The 12,772-nt window shown below is 54.3% G+C and overlaps 1 protein-coding gene across 1 annotated transcript in view; it reads right to left on the bottom strand.

Moving 5' to 3' along the window:
• Positions 1-2,464: 2,464 nt before the first annotated feature.
• NAT10 (N-acetyltransferase 10) overlaps positions 2,465-12,772 on the bottom strand; it is a 38,010-nt gene continuing 27,702 nt past the window's right edge. The window contains exons 21-29 of the mRNA XM_082748907.1: positions 12,625-12,673; positions 9,384-9,480; positions 9,196-9,306; positions 7,933-8,105; positions 7,324-7,443; positions 6,874-6,972; positions 6,405-6,478; positions 5,695-5,778; positions 2,465-3,282 (exon numbers count right to left, since the gene is read on the bottom strand). Coding sequence (XP_082605033.1) covers positions 3,171-3,282; positions 5,695-5,778; positions 6,405-6,478; positions 6,874-6,972; positions 7,324-7,443; positions 7,933-8,105; positions 9,196-9,306; positions 9,384-9,480; positions 12,625-12,673 — 919 coding nt within the window. The 3' untranslated portion in view covers positions 2,465-3,170. The remainder of the gene's footprint in view (positions 3,283-5,694; positions 5,779-6,404; positions 6,479-6,873; positions 6,973-7,323; positions 7,444-7,932; positions 8,106-9,195; positions 9,307-9,383; positions 9,481-12,624; positions 12,674-12,772) is intronic.

Genomic DNA, 12,772 nt, shown 5'->3' with positions numbered 1-12,772 from the left:
CGGCCACCCTGCAGTTAATGACAATCTGGCGCTTAGCAGCTGCAGCCTGGGCCTTGTCCCCAAAGGAAACCCTCTCCAGACATGAGGATCCCCTGCCTTCCCACTGCTTCCCCATTTCCTTGCTCTGCTGGTTACCCAGTGCCAGTCAGACACCAGGACCATGGAAACACTCTCTTCCAGCCGAACCACCTACAGCACCACAGGAGACCCTCGGGCCTTCCATCTGCTGTCACCCCACCCCTCTGCAGACCACGTTTCCCCTTTAAGCAGCGGCCCACAGATGCGGGATTCCCTTCCCAAGGCTGAGGCCTGCAGCCCCCCAGGCAAGCAAGCAGCCAGGTCTATCGGCCCCTCAGATAATGAGTCTACATTTTTCCAAGGTGGCAGTCACGTATCGCCTCCACTCCCCCAGCCTCCACAGCCCTCTGTGTGTCCACCTCCCGGTCACTCTGGAGTCCTCTGGGGAGGCTGGAGCCAGTCGAGCAGTGGAAGCCCTGGAGCAGGCCGTGGGGAGTCCGTCCCGGCCGCAGGGCTGGGGGGGGGGGCGGGGGGCCGCGGAGCCTGGGGTCTGGAGGATGATGAAACCCATTTAAGCATCTTCTTTGTTCAGGCTTCCTGAGCCCCTTCCCGTCCCGGTGACAGCAGCATTCATAGCCAGCCTTTCTGAATTCATTTCACCAATGACATTTCCCGAGACAGCCTGGCTTTACAGATGTCACTCTGTCTGGGGGCCAGATGGCGGTCTGGGGGAGGTGTGCTTTGTCGGGTTCGGAGGAGAACCCGCGATCACAACCCCAAGTGCAGAGACCTGCTTCGGAACATTCGCTTTGCCAAAAAAAGGGCCAGGACCATAGGTAGTAGGCGAATGTTCGCTTCCTCTGCGTGCAGAGAGGAAGGCGGCCTCAGAGAAGTGAAGAACCACCTTGATGGGAGCCAGACGGGCCCGACGGGTCTGACCACCAGGTGCACGTTCCTGCTGCCCAAGTGGGGCTCTTCCGCTCGGGCTGTTAGAACAAGGCCGGTCTCACAGAGTCTTAGCACTTTGTGTGTAACCAAGCAGCTCACCAGGCACCATGGTCCACTCCTCTTACTCGGCTCCACTCACTCCTCACAACAGCCCAGGAGGCGTGAGCGATCACAGGAGACCCTCGGGCCTCCTGCATCTCACAGAGGCCGACTGGACAGCAGGTGCAGGTGAGTGACATGCCCCGGGTCACGGTGAGACTTGGGACAGAGCAGGGTTGAAGCCAGGGGGTCTGGCTTCAGGGCACCTCTCCCTGCATCCTGGAGCAGAGCACGAGCCAGGCTTCAGGGCTGGAGAGGCCACTCAAAGGCCGGGCCCCCCTAACCATGGGATGACATGGCTGGATAGTTTAAAGAAACTATCCAGCTCTGACCATCTGGGATTCTGACTTTGCTTTTAAGCATCTCTCCTAAGAAAATCCTCCTTGAAAGTCAGGCTCAAGCACTCACCCGGAAAACGAATCAGAAATTAGTTCTTATTGCTCCTCCCAGCAAACCTTCCTGCAGACCTGACAGGGGGTCGGTGGGCAGACACCTGCAGATTCAGGAGACAAAAGGTCCCGAGGCCGGTGTAGACAAGGTACAGGGGTCCATAGCCCAGGCAGAGCCTGCTCTCCTTGCTGTGGCTATAAGTCCCGGGCAGTATGCTTTTAATCTTCTCTGCTCCAGAAGCTTCCCTTACCTTCCCTGCCATGTGTTAAGACTTCTGGGAACCTGGATTACACATCATAGCAGAGGAAAGGATCCTTGGACTCATAGAAGACCGGTCCTTTTAAATTCTATTAAAAACAAGGAAGATCAGGAACCAAGGCCTCCAGGTGAATTTTCCAGATAAAAAGAAGAGCACGGAAGCTGGAGACTGATGCCGCCAGGACTGCCCTCAGCGGCCATGTGCGGCACCGGAAACAGGGTCAGAACAAGAACTGAGCGGACCTGCACGCGGAGCTTTGCTCGCACTCCGCGACGGGGCTGAGGAACAAGCCCAGGGAAACCGGCAGAGGCCCTCCAGGCTCAACACTTAGTATCACTTTGAAATCCAGCACTGTTACTATCAAACACACAAGCCAAAGTATGTGTGAAGCCACCACGTAATTTCTGTCCCCAACAGAAGGAAGGAACCAAACGACCAGACAGGAGCTCGGGGTTGGGGGAGGGGGGAGCCTTTGGCATCCAGAAGCCAGCTAGCTGCGCCAGGTGCCACAGGGAGCACAGCTGGCTAGCTCCTAGGTGCCACACCTTGTCCCTCAGAAGGACCACCGCAAGCACGGTGGGTGCCGGCCACTTCTCTCACAGGCTTCTGGGTTGGTAAGCCCTGGCCACTGCCCATCCTGGCCTTAGCACTAACACCTTCTGAAGTCTACCCGGCAGCCAAGGTCCTCCAGAAGAAACAGGGCAAGGGCCAACCCCCAGCTCCGTGGAGTCAATGAGCACTCAGAGGCAGTTGGGTCTTTCCAGCTTATTTATTAAAAATAGATTCTCTATCCCTTCCTCCCCCTGGCTAGCCAAAGAGTCTTGCCCTAAGTTTTTTCCCAAATAGATTAAACAATCGACCTGGGGGACTCAAGGCCAGATAGATTCCTCTTAAATTAAGAGCTCAGGCTTTTCTGGGACACGGGTCCTGCAGAGGCAGGAGTGGAACGATTTACGGCAAAGCCCAGGGCACAGAACAGTGACCTGCCACAGCCACTTGGTCAGGCAGAGCTCCTGCTGCTCTAGGCCTTGGGGTGTCTGGATAAGGCCACGGTGAGAGGCTCAGGGCTCCACTGGCAGCGTCCCGAGCATCACCGAAAAGCTGTGTCCTTAATGCCTCAGAGGGGACGAGAGTCAGTGCGGCTCCACATGTGTGAGAAGGAGCTAACACAGCTGGGTCCAAAGCAAAACAGGAACTTATAGGGGAAAAGAGGCCTGGAGTGCGGAAGAGAGACCGGTCCTTGGCAGTGCCAGAGCTTTGCCTAACCATCGAGTTTTGGGTGGACTGGCAAGGAAGTGATGTCGCCTTAAGCCAAGCTCAAGCCACAGACTGAATTTCTGGCTGGTCTCCAGGGCCGGTGGGGGCTCCTGCTGCCTTTAACAGCCCAGGCCGCCGCCCGGTCCAGCCAGAGTCAGGGCGCTCTTCTCCCACAGCAGCCGCGGGTGCCCACTTCTTCCTATTTCTTCTGCTTCAGTTTCCGATCCTTTTTGTTCTTTGGATCTCTGTTTTTCTTCAACTTTTTGTTCTGTTTGGGTTCCTGTTTGGCTTCCAGCTTCCTTTTCTTGTCACTGGAGAAAACAACAAAAACAACAAAAAGCCATGAGTAGAAAGAAAACGAAATCCGCAGATCGGTACCATCGTTCAGACTGCTTGGCTTTAGGCTTGCTTTGTCCGGAAGGGTTTCCACCTTCTGGAACATTAATGACATTCGGCACAAATGTTCTCTGCAAGCTGCCCGCATGCCAGGCACTGGGCTGGGGGACGCTGACCCACTTCCTGCCCTGACCGGACTCTTCCTCAGACAGAGGAACAAATCTCTCTCCCAACCCCTGAAAGCAGAGCTCTCTGTGGAGAACCGGTCATCCCCTGCTCCCGGGACCACAGGGAGATCTCCAGCGTCCGGAGCAGGGTTCCCTCCCACTGCTCACCACTCGAGATTACCCTGGAAACCAGACACATTACCCCAAGGACCCCGAGGACAGTCTCTAATACAAAGCAGGAGACTCCCAGGAGAACCTTTAACACTTGTGACATGGCACTATTTTATTTCCCCTGAGGGAGAGGGAAACCCAAGCAGCAGTAACTCAGGTCAGTACCGGCCAGCGGAAGCCTGGCAGTTCTGTGCTGGAGTCACTCAGCAGCCGCCCTCTAACCCCCTCACAGGTTAAAGATCCTCTCGGCGGCATTCTGCCCCAGGAACAAACACTTCCCTCTGAGGAGAGACCGAACAGTTCTACCCACGGACCACTAACATCACCTGAATGAAGTGACCTCCCGTGGATGGGGGGTGGGGGGGTACATAAAAAAAACCAGGCCTCAAAGAACAGGACAATAGAGATCAGTGTCTTTACCTCCAAGAGCACGATTTACTCAGAGCTCTCAAGCAGATGAACTACCACAAAGGGCAGGGAATCCAGGAGGCCCCTCACCAGCAGGAAGAGCCAAACCAACGGCTGGCAAAGCCAAGCTCTGAGGAGGGAGGACCCAGCAGTCACCACACCAAGCACGTGCCCTGGCCTTTTGCAGCGCTCAAAGCCTCGCTCAAGGCTGGAGCTGTCGTGGGCCCCGGGCTCGCCCCTGTCATATCATCCAAACCAGAAACAGGACACACTGACAGGGCTCTCGTGCCACATCTGAGAGCATCTGGGGAGTATGGCTGATATCAACGCTAGAACCTTCAAGACCACACAGGAGCTTACGGAGACTGCAGAGGACAACATCATGATCTCTGGGATCTTCAGCTGCTAGAGTCACAAGACTCGTCTTTTTAAATATGTCCTCTAAGGGATGCTGTCCTATGGCAATGCCAAGAACTCCCCTCCCTATTAACCCCAAACCACACATGGACATTCATCTCCAGAGTTCCAGGGCAGGGAAACCTCACTCCCTTCCCGAGGGAATGATGATGAAGGTTCTGGCCCAAGGAGCCATTATCTACAGATGCTCCCCCGTGCAGAAGAGCAGCCGAAGGGGACGGTTTTCAAAGCAGTGTCCAGGCCTCCTGCGATCCCCTCTACCCTTCCAGGTGGGCCCGAGCTATGAACCATTTTCCTAACAGTATAAATACACTGGCTGCCTTTCACTTTCGTGTTCTCACAGCCGGCCAGTCTTCCAGGGGCCACGAGGTATGTGGTGGCACCAGATGGAGGACGGGAGCAGATGAGCCAGCTGCCTCCCATTAAGCCAGACAGTACCGCTTTGCAAAATGTAAAACCGTGCCACTTGGGACGCCTGGGTGGCTCAGTCGGTTAAGCCAATGCCTTCGGCTTGGGTCATGATCCCAGCCTCCTGGAATCGAGTCCCACATTGGGCTCCTTGCTCAGCGGGGAGCCGGCTTCTCTCTCTGCTTCTGCCTGCCACTCTGCCTGCTTGTGCACGCGCTCGCTCGCGCTCTCTCTGACAAATAAATAAATAAAATCATAAACAAAACTGTGCCACTCTAAGATTTGGGGGGGGTGGGGGAATATTTTTTAAAATAAATCAATAAATCCATGACTGTTAATTTTGGATGAATATTTTTGTTTTTCATTTCTAACATTGGAAACATCGAGATATACAACCCACATAAACAAAAGCCCTTTGGGGGCCCTCAATTTTTATGACGCTAAGGAACTCCAAGCCCTAAGCCTTGGAGAACCTTTGGCCCGGAGGTAAAACTCCAGCCTTCCCAGTGGAAACACCTGGTCCCCTTCCCAGCCCTGCCTCCACCCTACAGCTCTGGTCACTTCATCTTTAAAGCAACGCTGGTGACAGAAGAGCCACTCTGTTGTTCTGAGGGTGCACGGGACACCGCCCTGCAGCCCACAGCAGCGGCACTCAGCTGTAGGAGACTGGATACCAAAGCAGCGACCCTCCAGGGGAAAAGAGCAGTGACTCGTCCCTCAAAGCTTTTGCTTCAAGCCCAATCTCCTAGTGAAAGTCACCAGAGAGGCACAAAAGCCAGAAAGCCTCTCCTGTCAGAGGTCACGGGCCCTCCTCACCTCTTCAGGCTGACGATGGAGGCATTCTGCCCGGCTTTGTTCAAAACTTCATTCCATTCTTCATCATCCCCACGGATTATGTATCTAAACAAAATTTAACAAAAGGAAATCTCAGAGCCTGCTTAAAAGAAGACAGAGACAACAGTCTCCTCAGACACACCCTGCCAGCGAAGCCGGTGGCTGGTCAGTGCGAGCCAGAGGGCAGGGGCCGCGCGCAGAGCTGAGTTCCTCCAGCCGGGCGCTTCACTGGAGCTGGAGTGCACCGGGCCTGCCCGGACTCCCACTCACCGCCCACCAGGAGAGCCTCCTGGCGCCCCCCAAGCTGCTCACTCCCACCTCCAGGAGCACCCGGACAGCCATACGGAGGGGGAAAAAGAGTCCTAGCACACAAAGGGTTCCACAGCAAGGGGTTTGGTTGCTTTAGGCTGCAGAATCCTTTCTTCAAACACATTCACATGCAAGAGCCAACCACAAAGTGGCCATTAAAAGTGGCTGCTCATCAATCAGCAACCCCCCCTTCCCTGAGGGGCCTGAAGGAAAATCCTTCCAAGTTCTGCAAAGAGTGAAGGAAGCGTTCAGCGGTGAGTGCTTCTGGAAGGGTGCCACGCCACAGCAGCCAGGGTGCCTGGAAGGGGGTCAGAAGAGGCCCACAGGCAGGTCCTGAGGGTCCTAAAAGCCTTTGCTCCCCATAAGTCACTCAGGGGCCTTACTGGGAGAGGTCCATGTTCTTCAGCTTCCCCACTTCTTTCTTGTGTTTCTCCTGGAATTCCTTTGCTGCCTCATCCTGTGGTCAAAGCCCCGGAGACAGACTTGGTCAGAGGCAAGCAGAGAAGGAAGCTCAGAAGAAAGGGGAGGGAACAGAAGATCTCCGCAACCACATCCCGCCGTCAGGGACAGCTCTTACCAAAGACACAGGAATATAAAACGTGCACTTGGAAAAGTCCAGAAGGACAAACAAGGAGTCAGCAGCTGCTGCTGGACTACATGCACGCACGCACGCGCCCGATGGGACTCGCAAGTGGAGGAGGGAGCGGGCGCACCCAGGCCGGGAGAGGGGAGCTCGCGCGGGCTCCACCCACAGAGCATGGAGGCCACCACTGGTGGGGGGCAGGGCAGAGCACCCCTCCTCCAGGGGAAGGGCTCCGCAGCCGGCAGTGCCGACCTTCAGTGGGAACATACCAGGTCATCACTGAGGGTCTTCACAGTGGGCTCCATAACCACGTCCTTCACTGCCGCCATCTGCTCCTCGATGGCCCGTTCCTGCACCTCGCTGAACAGCTGCAAGACGACAGGGAAGATGAAGCTGCAGCTGGCTCCCAGCCCCTCACCCCCGAGTCACTCGGCGCCCACTTCACGCGGCACAGAGGGCACACATTCACCGTCAGAGGACAAGAACACAGACTAGAAAGACAGGAGATCCCTAACAGTGTTGCCTCTGGGAAAAAGCAAAGAACAGCACAGACACAGCTGAAGCCCGCCCCAGGTGTGTGCGTGCGTGTGTACATGTGAGAGATAAAATACCTGCAACAAATATGGCCAAATGTTACATCTATTTCTCTTAAGGAAGACAGCTTGTTTGTTAAATTATTTGAAAACTGCCCAAAACCCTGCCCCCGGCTGCTACTCTACCTTCACAACTTTGCGGATGATCCGGTTGAAAAGTCCCATCAGCTGGCCTGCGGGCAGCTCGATCTCCTTTTCCAGCTGGTCCACAGACTTGTGCTGGAGGCCAATTCCCAAGAGAAGAGCCTGGAGAATGGAGGATCTGCTGACGTGGCCACCGGGACAGACCCTTGGCCATTCAAATGGCACCAAGAACCAGTCACGCTTTTGACCAAAGCCAAAATCTGGATCAAAATCCAACTGGCGCGTCTGCTCTGGCTTCTCCTCTGTCATCCCGTTACTGAAACCACCAAGAAATGCTCTCCCTTCCTGAGCTCCCCAAACCGATGATCCTGACAAGAGCTGCAGGAGAAGTTCAGGGTGCCCCTGACCTCTGCTAAGTTAGAGTCAGAATCAAGGCGATGTGGTGGCATGGGAAGGGCACAGGTTCAGAGCGCAGCTCTTCGACGCGCTAACTGTATGGCCGGGCACATGACCGCCTGCAGAGTCCGAGTGTCCCCAGCCGCAGAATGGGGAGAACGCTACCCACTGATCAGAACCGCAAGGAATTAAATGCACAAAATTACTTCCAAGCATCCCAATCGACACCCAGCACACAAGCGGCAGATAACCTACCGACTGGGCTGCCGACAGGGACAGGTCCCCCAGCTGGTTGAGGAAATACATCCGGGAGATGGCCGGGATCAGGTCCATGATGAGATGATAGTCCACCATGTTCCGGGAGTACATCTCTAGCCTCTTCAGGTCATAGGAGAGGAAGAGGGCGTCCAGCTCCTCCCGGCGCAGCGCTGTACATGCAACAGACAGGTCAGGAGGCCAGACGCCCTTGCAGGGTCTGACACGATCCCCACATCACACACACAATGGTCCCCAAGTGGCATGCCAACAGCTGCTCCTCCATGGGGCCTTGAACCAGAGCAGGACAGGAGCCGCCTGAAAGCACCTGCCCACTGACAGAACACACAGCCCCAGACAGCCCTGACCTTCATCCTGAAGAGGAGGAGGTAGCTTTGGGCCACCCAGGGAGTGGGCATGGTTGGCACGCACCCCTTGCTCAAAATTCCGTGCCAACACACCAGACCAAAAAATGCTCCTTCTCCACTGGGTCACTTCTCCTCGGGACCCAGCTTCACAGAAAGTGTGTGCTCTGCCCAGTATAAGGAACACAGCTTTTTCCATCAAAATATAATTGAGGAAAAAAAAAAAAAAGACACACATACATAATGAGCACTGGAAAAAAAACAAACAAACCTACAGCTGTTAATACTATAGGTCCGCTTTTAAATATTCAAACAGGATTTATATGCCCAAAGTGCCTCCCATGTGTCAGCCATGTCAGGTTGGGGCGCATGTTCTTTTTAAAAAGATTTATCTATTTATTTGACAGACATAGACCACAAGTAGGCAGAGAGGCAGAGAGAGAGGGGGAAGCAGGCTCCCCGCCGAGCAGAGAGCCCGATGCGGGGCGTGATCCCAGGACCCTGAGATCATGACCTGAGCTGAAAACAGAGGCTTAACCCACTGAGTCACCCAGGGGGCACATGTTCTCAGTGAGGAGACTGAGCCTCAGAACTGAGCTGGTTACCCAAGCTCACAGGATTTAAATCAGGTTCCATAATTAACTACCTGTATTACCCTATTTAACATCTGAAATCAGATCATATCTCCTAAGTCTTGTTATACAGATAGAAGGTACTATGGGAGCTGGGACCCCTAAGGCAGAGTTTGGTGGGGGGTGTCAGTGGGAGATGCCTAGGACCTGTCCCTCAATTCCTAATCCAGCCTTCTTTCTGGACCACCTGCTCCCCTCACCTCCTCCCGCCACGAAACCTACTAAGATCTGCCACAGCCAGCCGTCCATGCCCACCCGCTGCTTACCTGGCTGTGCTGGCTTCTCGATGTTCTTGTTCTGGATGATGTTCAGAGCCAGCGGGGGAGAGAAGGTGCTGAACTGGTAGGACAGCAGGGCTAGGAACCGCCTTCGGAAGTCTGGAGTACCACACACAGTCAGAGGTGTGGGGGCCCCTTGCCTATCACCTCGCTGCCCCCCTTCCCCTCCAATTTACCTTTCCAAAAGGCCGGGAGCCAGGCTCCCCTGTCAGCCTCCTCCTCGTCAGTCAGAGTCTTCAGCATGATGCACGAGTGCTCCCCGGTCAGGTCATTCTGTCAAACACAAATGCCAACTTGGCACCAAGAGCGCCCTTCTCTGAAGCATCTGTCATTGCTGAAGGGCAAGCAGGCAGAGCGGGAAGATGTGGTGCTTGCCCCGGCCTTTTCTTCCTCCAAGCTGGGAGAGGGCCCTCTGCACGTGGCCTGCACCTTCCACAAAGCCCCATTTCCCGCATGACAGCTGTCAGAGGCCACTCGGTTCTGTGAATTCCTAGCAGGTGCCACGGCAGCAGAGCAGAGCGGTTCAGATCATCCGAGAGTGCTGTCTGCTCTGGACCCACGAGTGAGCCACCTGTACACATCAGGTCACATTCTGAACTCAGAGTCATTACGGCTTACATTCCAAGTGATCCAGTCCACGTTTTCGGAACCCTACAAAACTCCATGCCCCAAACCTAGAATTCCCATACTGGCGAATTAGCTTGCAAATGCAAGCTTCTTTAGGTGCTAAATAGTGGGCATGGCTTTTTAAATTTTTATTCTGTAACAACCACAAAAGCCCACACCATAAAACTATCTAATGGAATTCGACCAAAGAGCATTTATAGAACAAAACACCCACACCATGTACCAATGAGTGGCGCAGAGCACAAAAGCAAGGAATAAGCCATGGTCGATGTTGAGCTCAATGGTCTGAAATCTCCTGGCAGCTGACCAGCGGACTTACAGCCCGGCCTCAACTGAACTCACTAACCAGGAGCCAGCGCATGCGCGAGCTGCTCTGTGCCCATACGTGGCAGCCCAACACCCAGCAGTCCTGGCCAGGCCCACTATAAATACTCAAACGGGCACCATCCTTGGATATGGGCCTTGTATGCTTAAAAAACAAAAAACAAAAAACAAAAAAACCCCAAACCTCCAACACCCCTTCTCTCAGCTGACAGCGCCCCCTCCCTGGGGAAACAGAAGGAACCAGAAGAGAACTTCATCCATCCAACACCAACTCAAGCAACTGACCAACACCTTCTGTGCCCAAACTGCCTTCCTTGTTGCTGTGAGGGAGGAGGCAGCCACTTCTGCTCTTGGGGTCCTACTCCCCTTGCCTCAAAGTCTACAATCAGACCCCTGTCACCTGTGCTATTTGTGCAGTCTCTACCGGATTGGACCCCATAGCAAATAAACATGTTCTAGAATCTAGAATCTAGAATGTGACAAACTCCTCTTAATGACAATGTCCCTGCAGCTCCCTGGTTTCTCTGTTCCCTCTTGCTTCCTCTAAAGTCATCTACTCCCTCGCTTCCCCTTCTCTCCAGCCGGGATGATCCCTCAGCTCTACCGCAGCTGCTTTCCCTCTGGTCACCACTGCCAGCAAGTCCACTGGCCATTTGTTTGTCTCAGCTTACCTGCTCTCCCACAGCCACAGATTCCCCCTTTTACCATTTTTTTTTCCTTGAGAGAGAGAGAGTACATGCACGCAGGCAGAGATAGGGGCAGCGGCAGAAGGAGAGGGGGAGAGACAGAGAATCTCAAGCACACTCTGAGCTTAGCACAGAGCCCAATGCAGAGCGGGATTCCACGATCCTGAGATCATGACCTGAGCCGAAATCAAGAGTTGGACGCTCAACCCACTGAGCCACCCAGGCGCCCCCCACCTTCCTGAAACACTCGTTAAACTTAGCTTTGGATGCCTTCCCCCACTTTCTCCTTCAGCTCAAGACCACTCCCATTTCTAACCTACCCCTCTGGAGGCTGGGGAGTCCAGGATGCACCCTCTTCTCAGCTTTCAGTCCCAGTTTTCAATGTACTCATTCACTGAACCGAACTATTTAGTGCTCTACGTGGTAAATGCTATTAAGTGTTGGGGTTACAGCTCTGAAGAAAACAAAGTCCTTGACCCAGGCAGCATATTCTGCTGAGACCACGCTCCCAGGTGTCCATCTCCAGCCCCAAACTCGCCCTGGAGGACCAGACTCCTAAAGGCAACCGCTCGTCCCACTTTCCCATCAGGTATCTGACAACACGTCACACTGTGCCAGAGCATTCCCGCTGTCCCCTCCAGACCTGTCCCTCCTCCAGCGGCTCCTCTCAGCAAACAGCACCTCCACCTTCCAGGTTCTCACCCAGACTCTCAAGCCAAAAACCCATGAATTACCCTGAATTCTTCTGGTTCACTCATCTTCCAATCCAATCTGTCAGTTCGACCCCCAAACACGCCTGGCCTCCGCCACTTCTGTCCGTCTTCACCACTTTCTCACAGCCCGCACCCCATCTCAGGCACCTGCCTCCCTGCCTTCACTCTCAGGCCACCACCGTCCACGGTCTACATGGCAGTCACAGTTCCTTGACACCTTCCTCCAAGTGGACGGGAAGCAAACAGAGGCCCCACCCAACCTCACTGCCCCACCGGGAGCCTCGCCAGCCTTCGTCTCCTTCAAACCACCAATTCACTTACGCCTCAGGCCCTGTGCTCACCGCACCTGCTGCTAGGAAACACTTTTATCCCCCAGGAATGCGCGCACAGCCAGTCCACTCTGATGACTCAGGGACCAGTTTGAAAGGCCACCCCTCAGAAGCCCGACCACTCAGTCCACTGTAAGTTTAGTGTTTGCTTTTCTTCGCACACCTAGTACAATCTGCAAAGTTGTCATTTTCTTTAATTTCTTGTTGCCTATTTCTACTCGTCAGAAAATAAGCGTTGTGGCTTGTCTTGCTCACTGCAGGTGGTAAATACATGATTTTCTTTTTTATAATCTCCCAGTAACTCCCCCTTCCATAGCCTCCATGGCTCTGTCAGCCCCGCAGTCACACTCCACCCTCAGAGACCAGCCCATAACTGGAGTCTGCCCACCTGTAACTGGTTCCTAAAAACATCATTTTATTTTTTACAAATTCCAAGAGGCCCCCAGGCTACCGGATTCCTGATTCCTTTATGAACAAGTCCATGTGCACCTCTGCCTCTTTATACTCAAGCACAAATAAGGCCAAGCACACACCAGGTGCGCACCACACAGTGTGGGAGTAAGCGTGGGACTGCGTGGTCTTTCGGGGATGCTGGCCGTTTCAGTGTCATCGGAACAAACCTCTTGGAGGCAGGGCACACGTGCTCGGAGCCACAGAAAGAGGCACCAGGGCCCGTGTAAGGACAGACTTGTCACCAACTGTAACCACAAACCCACACCCTTCCTCTGCCTCACTCACCGGGGTCTGTCTCAGATAAACAGGAACAAACCCAGCTCGTTTCCAGAACCTGCGAAGATACAAAACGAGCAGGTCACTGCGTGCCCCTTCGGAGAGCAGCTGACACGTGAAGACAGGAAGGGTACTCAGTGGGTGGCTGACGAACACA

Source organism: Mustela nivalis (genome assembly GCF_964662115.1).
Source record: "Mustela nivalis genome assembly, chromosome: 9".
Taxonomy (NCBI): Eukaryota; Metazoa; Chordata; class Mammalia; order Carnivora; family Mustelidae; genus Mustela; species Mustela nivalis.
This window is presented reverse-complemented; position numbering and strand designations above follow the sequence as displayed.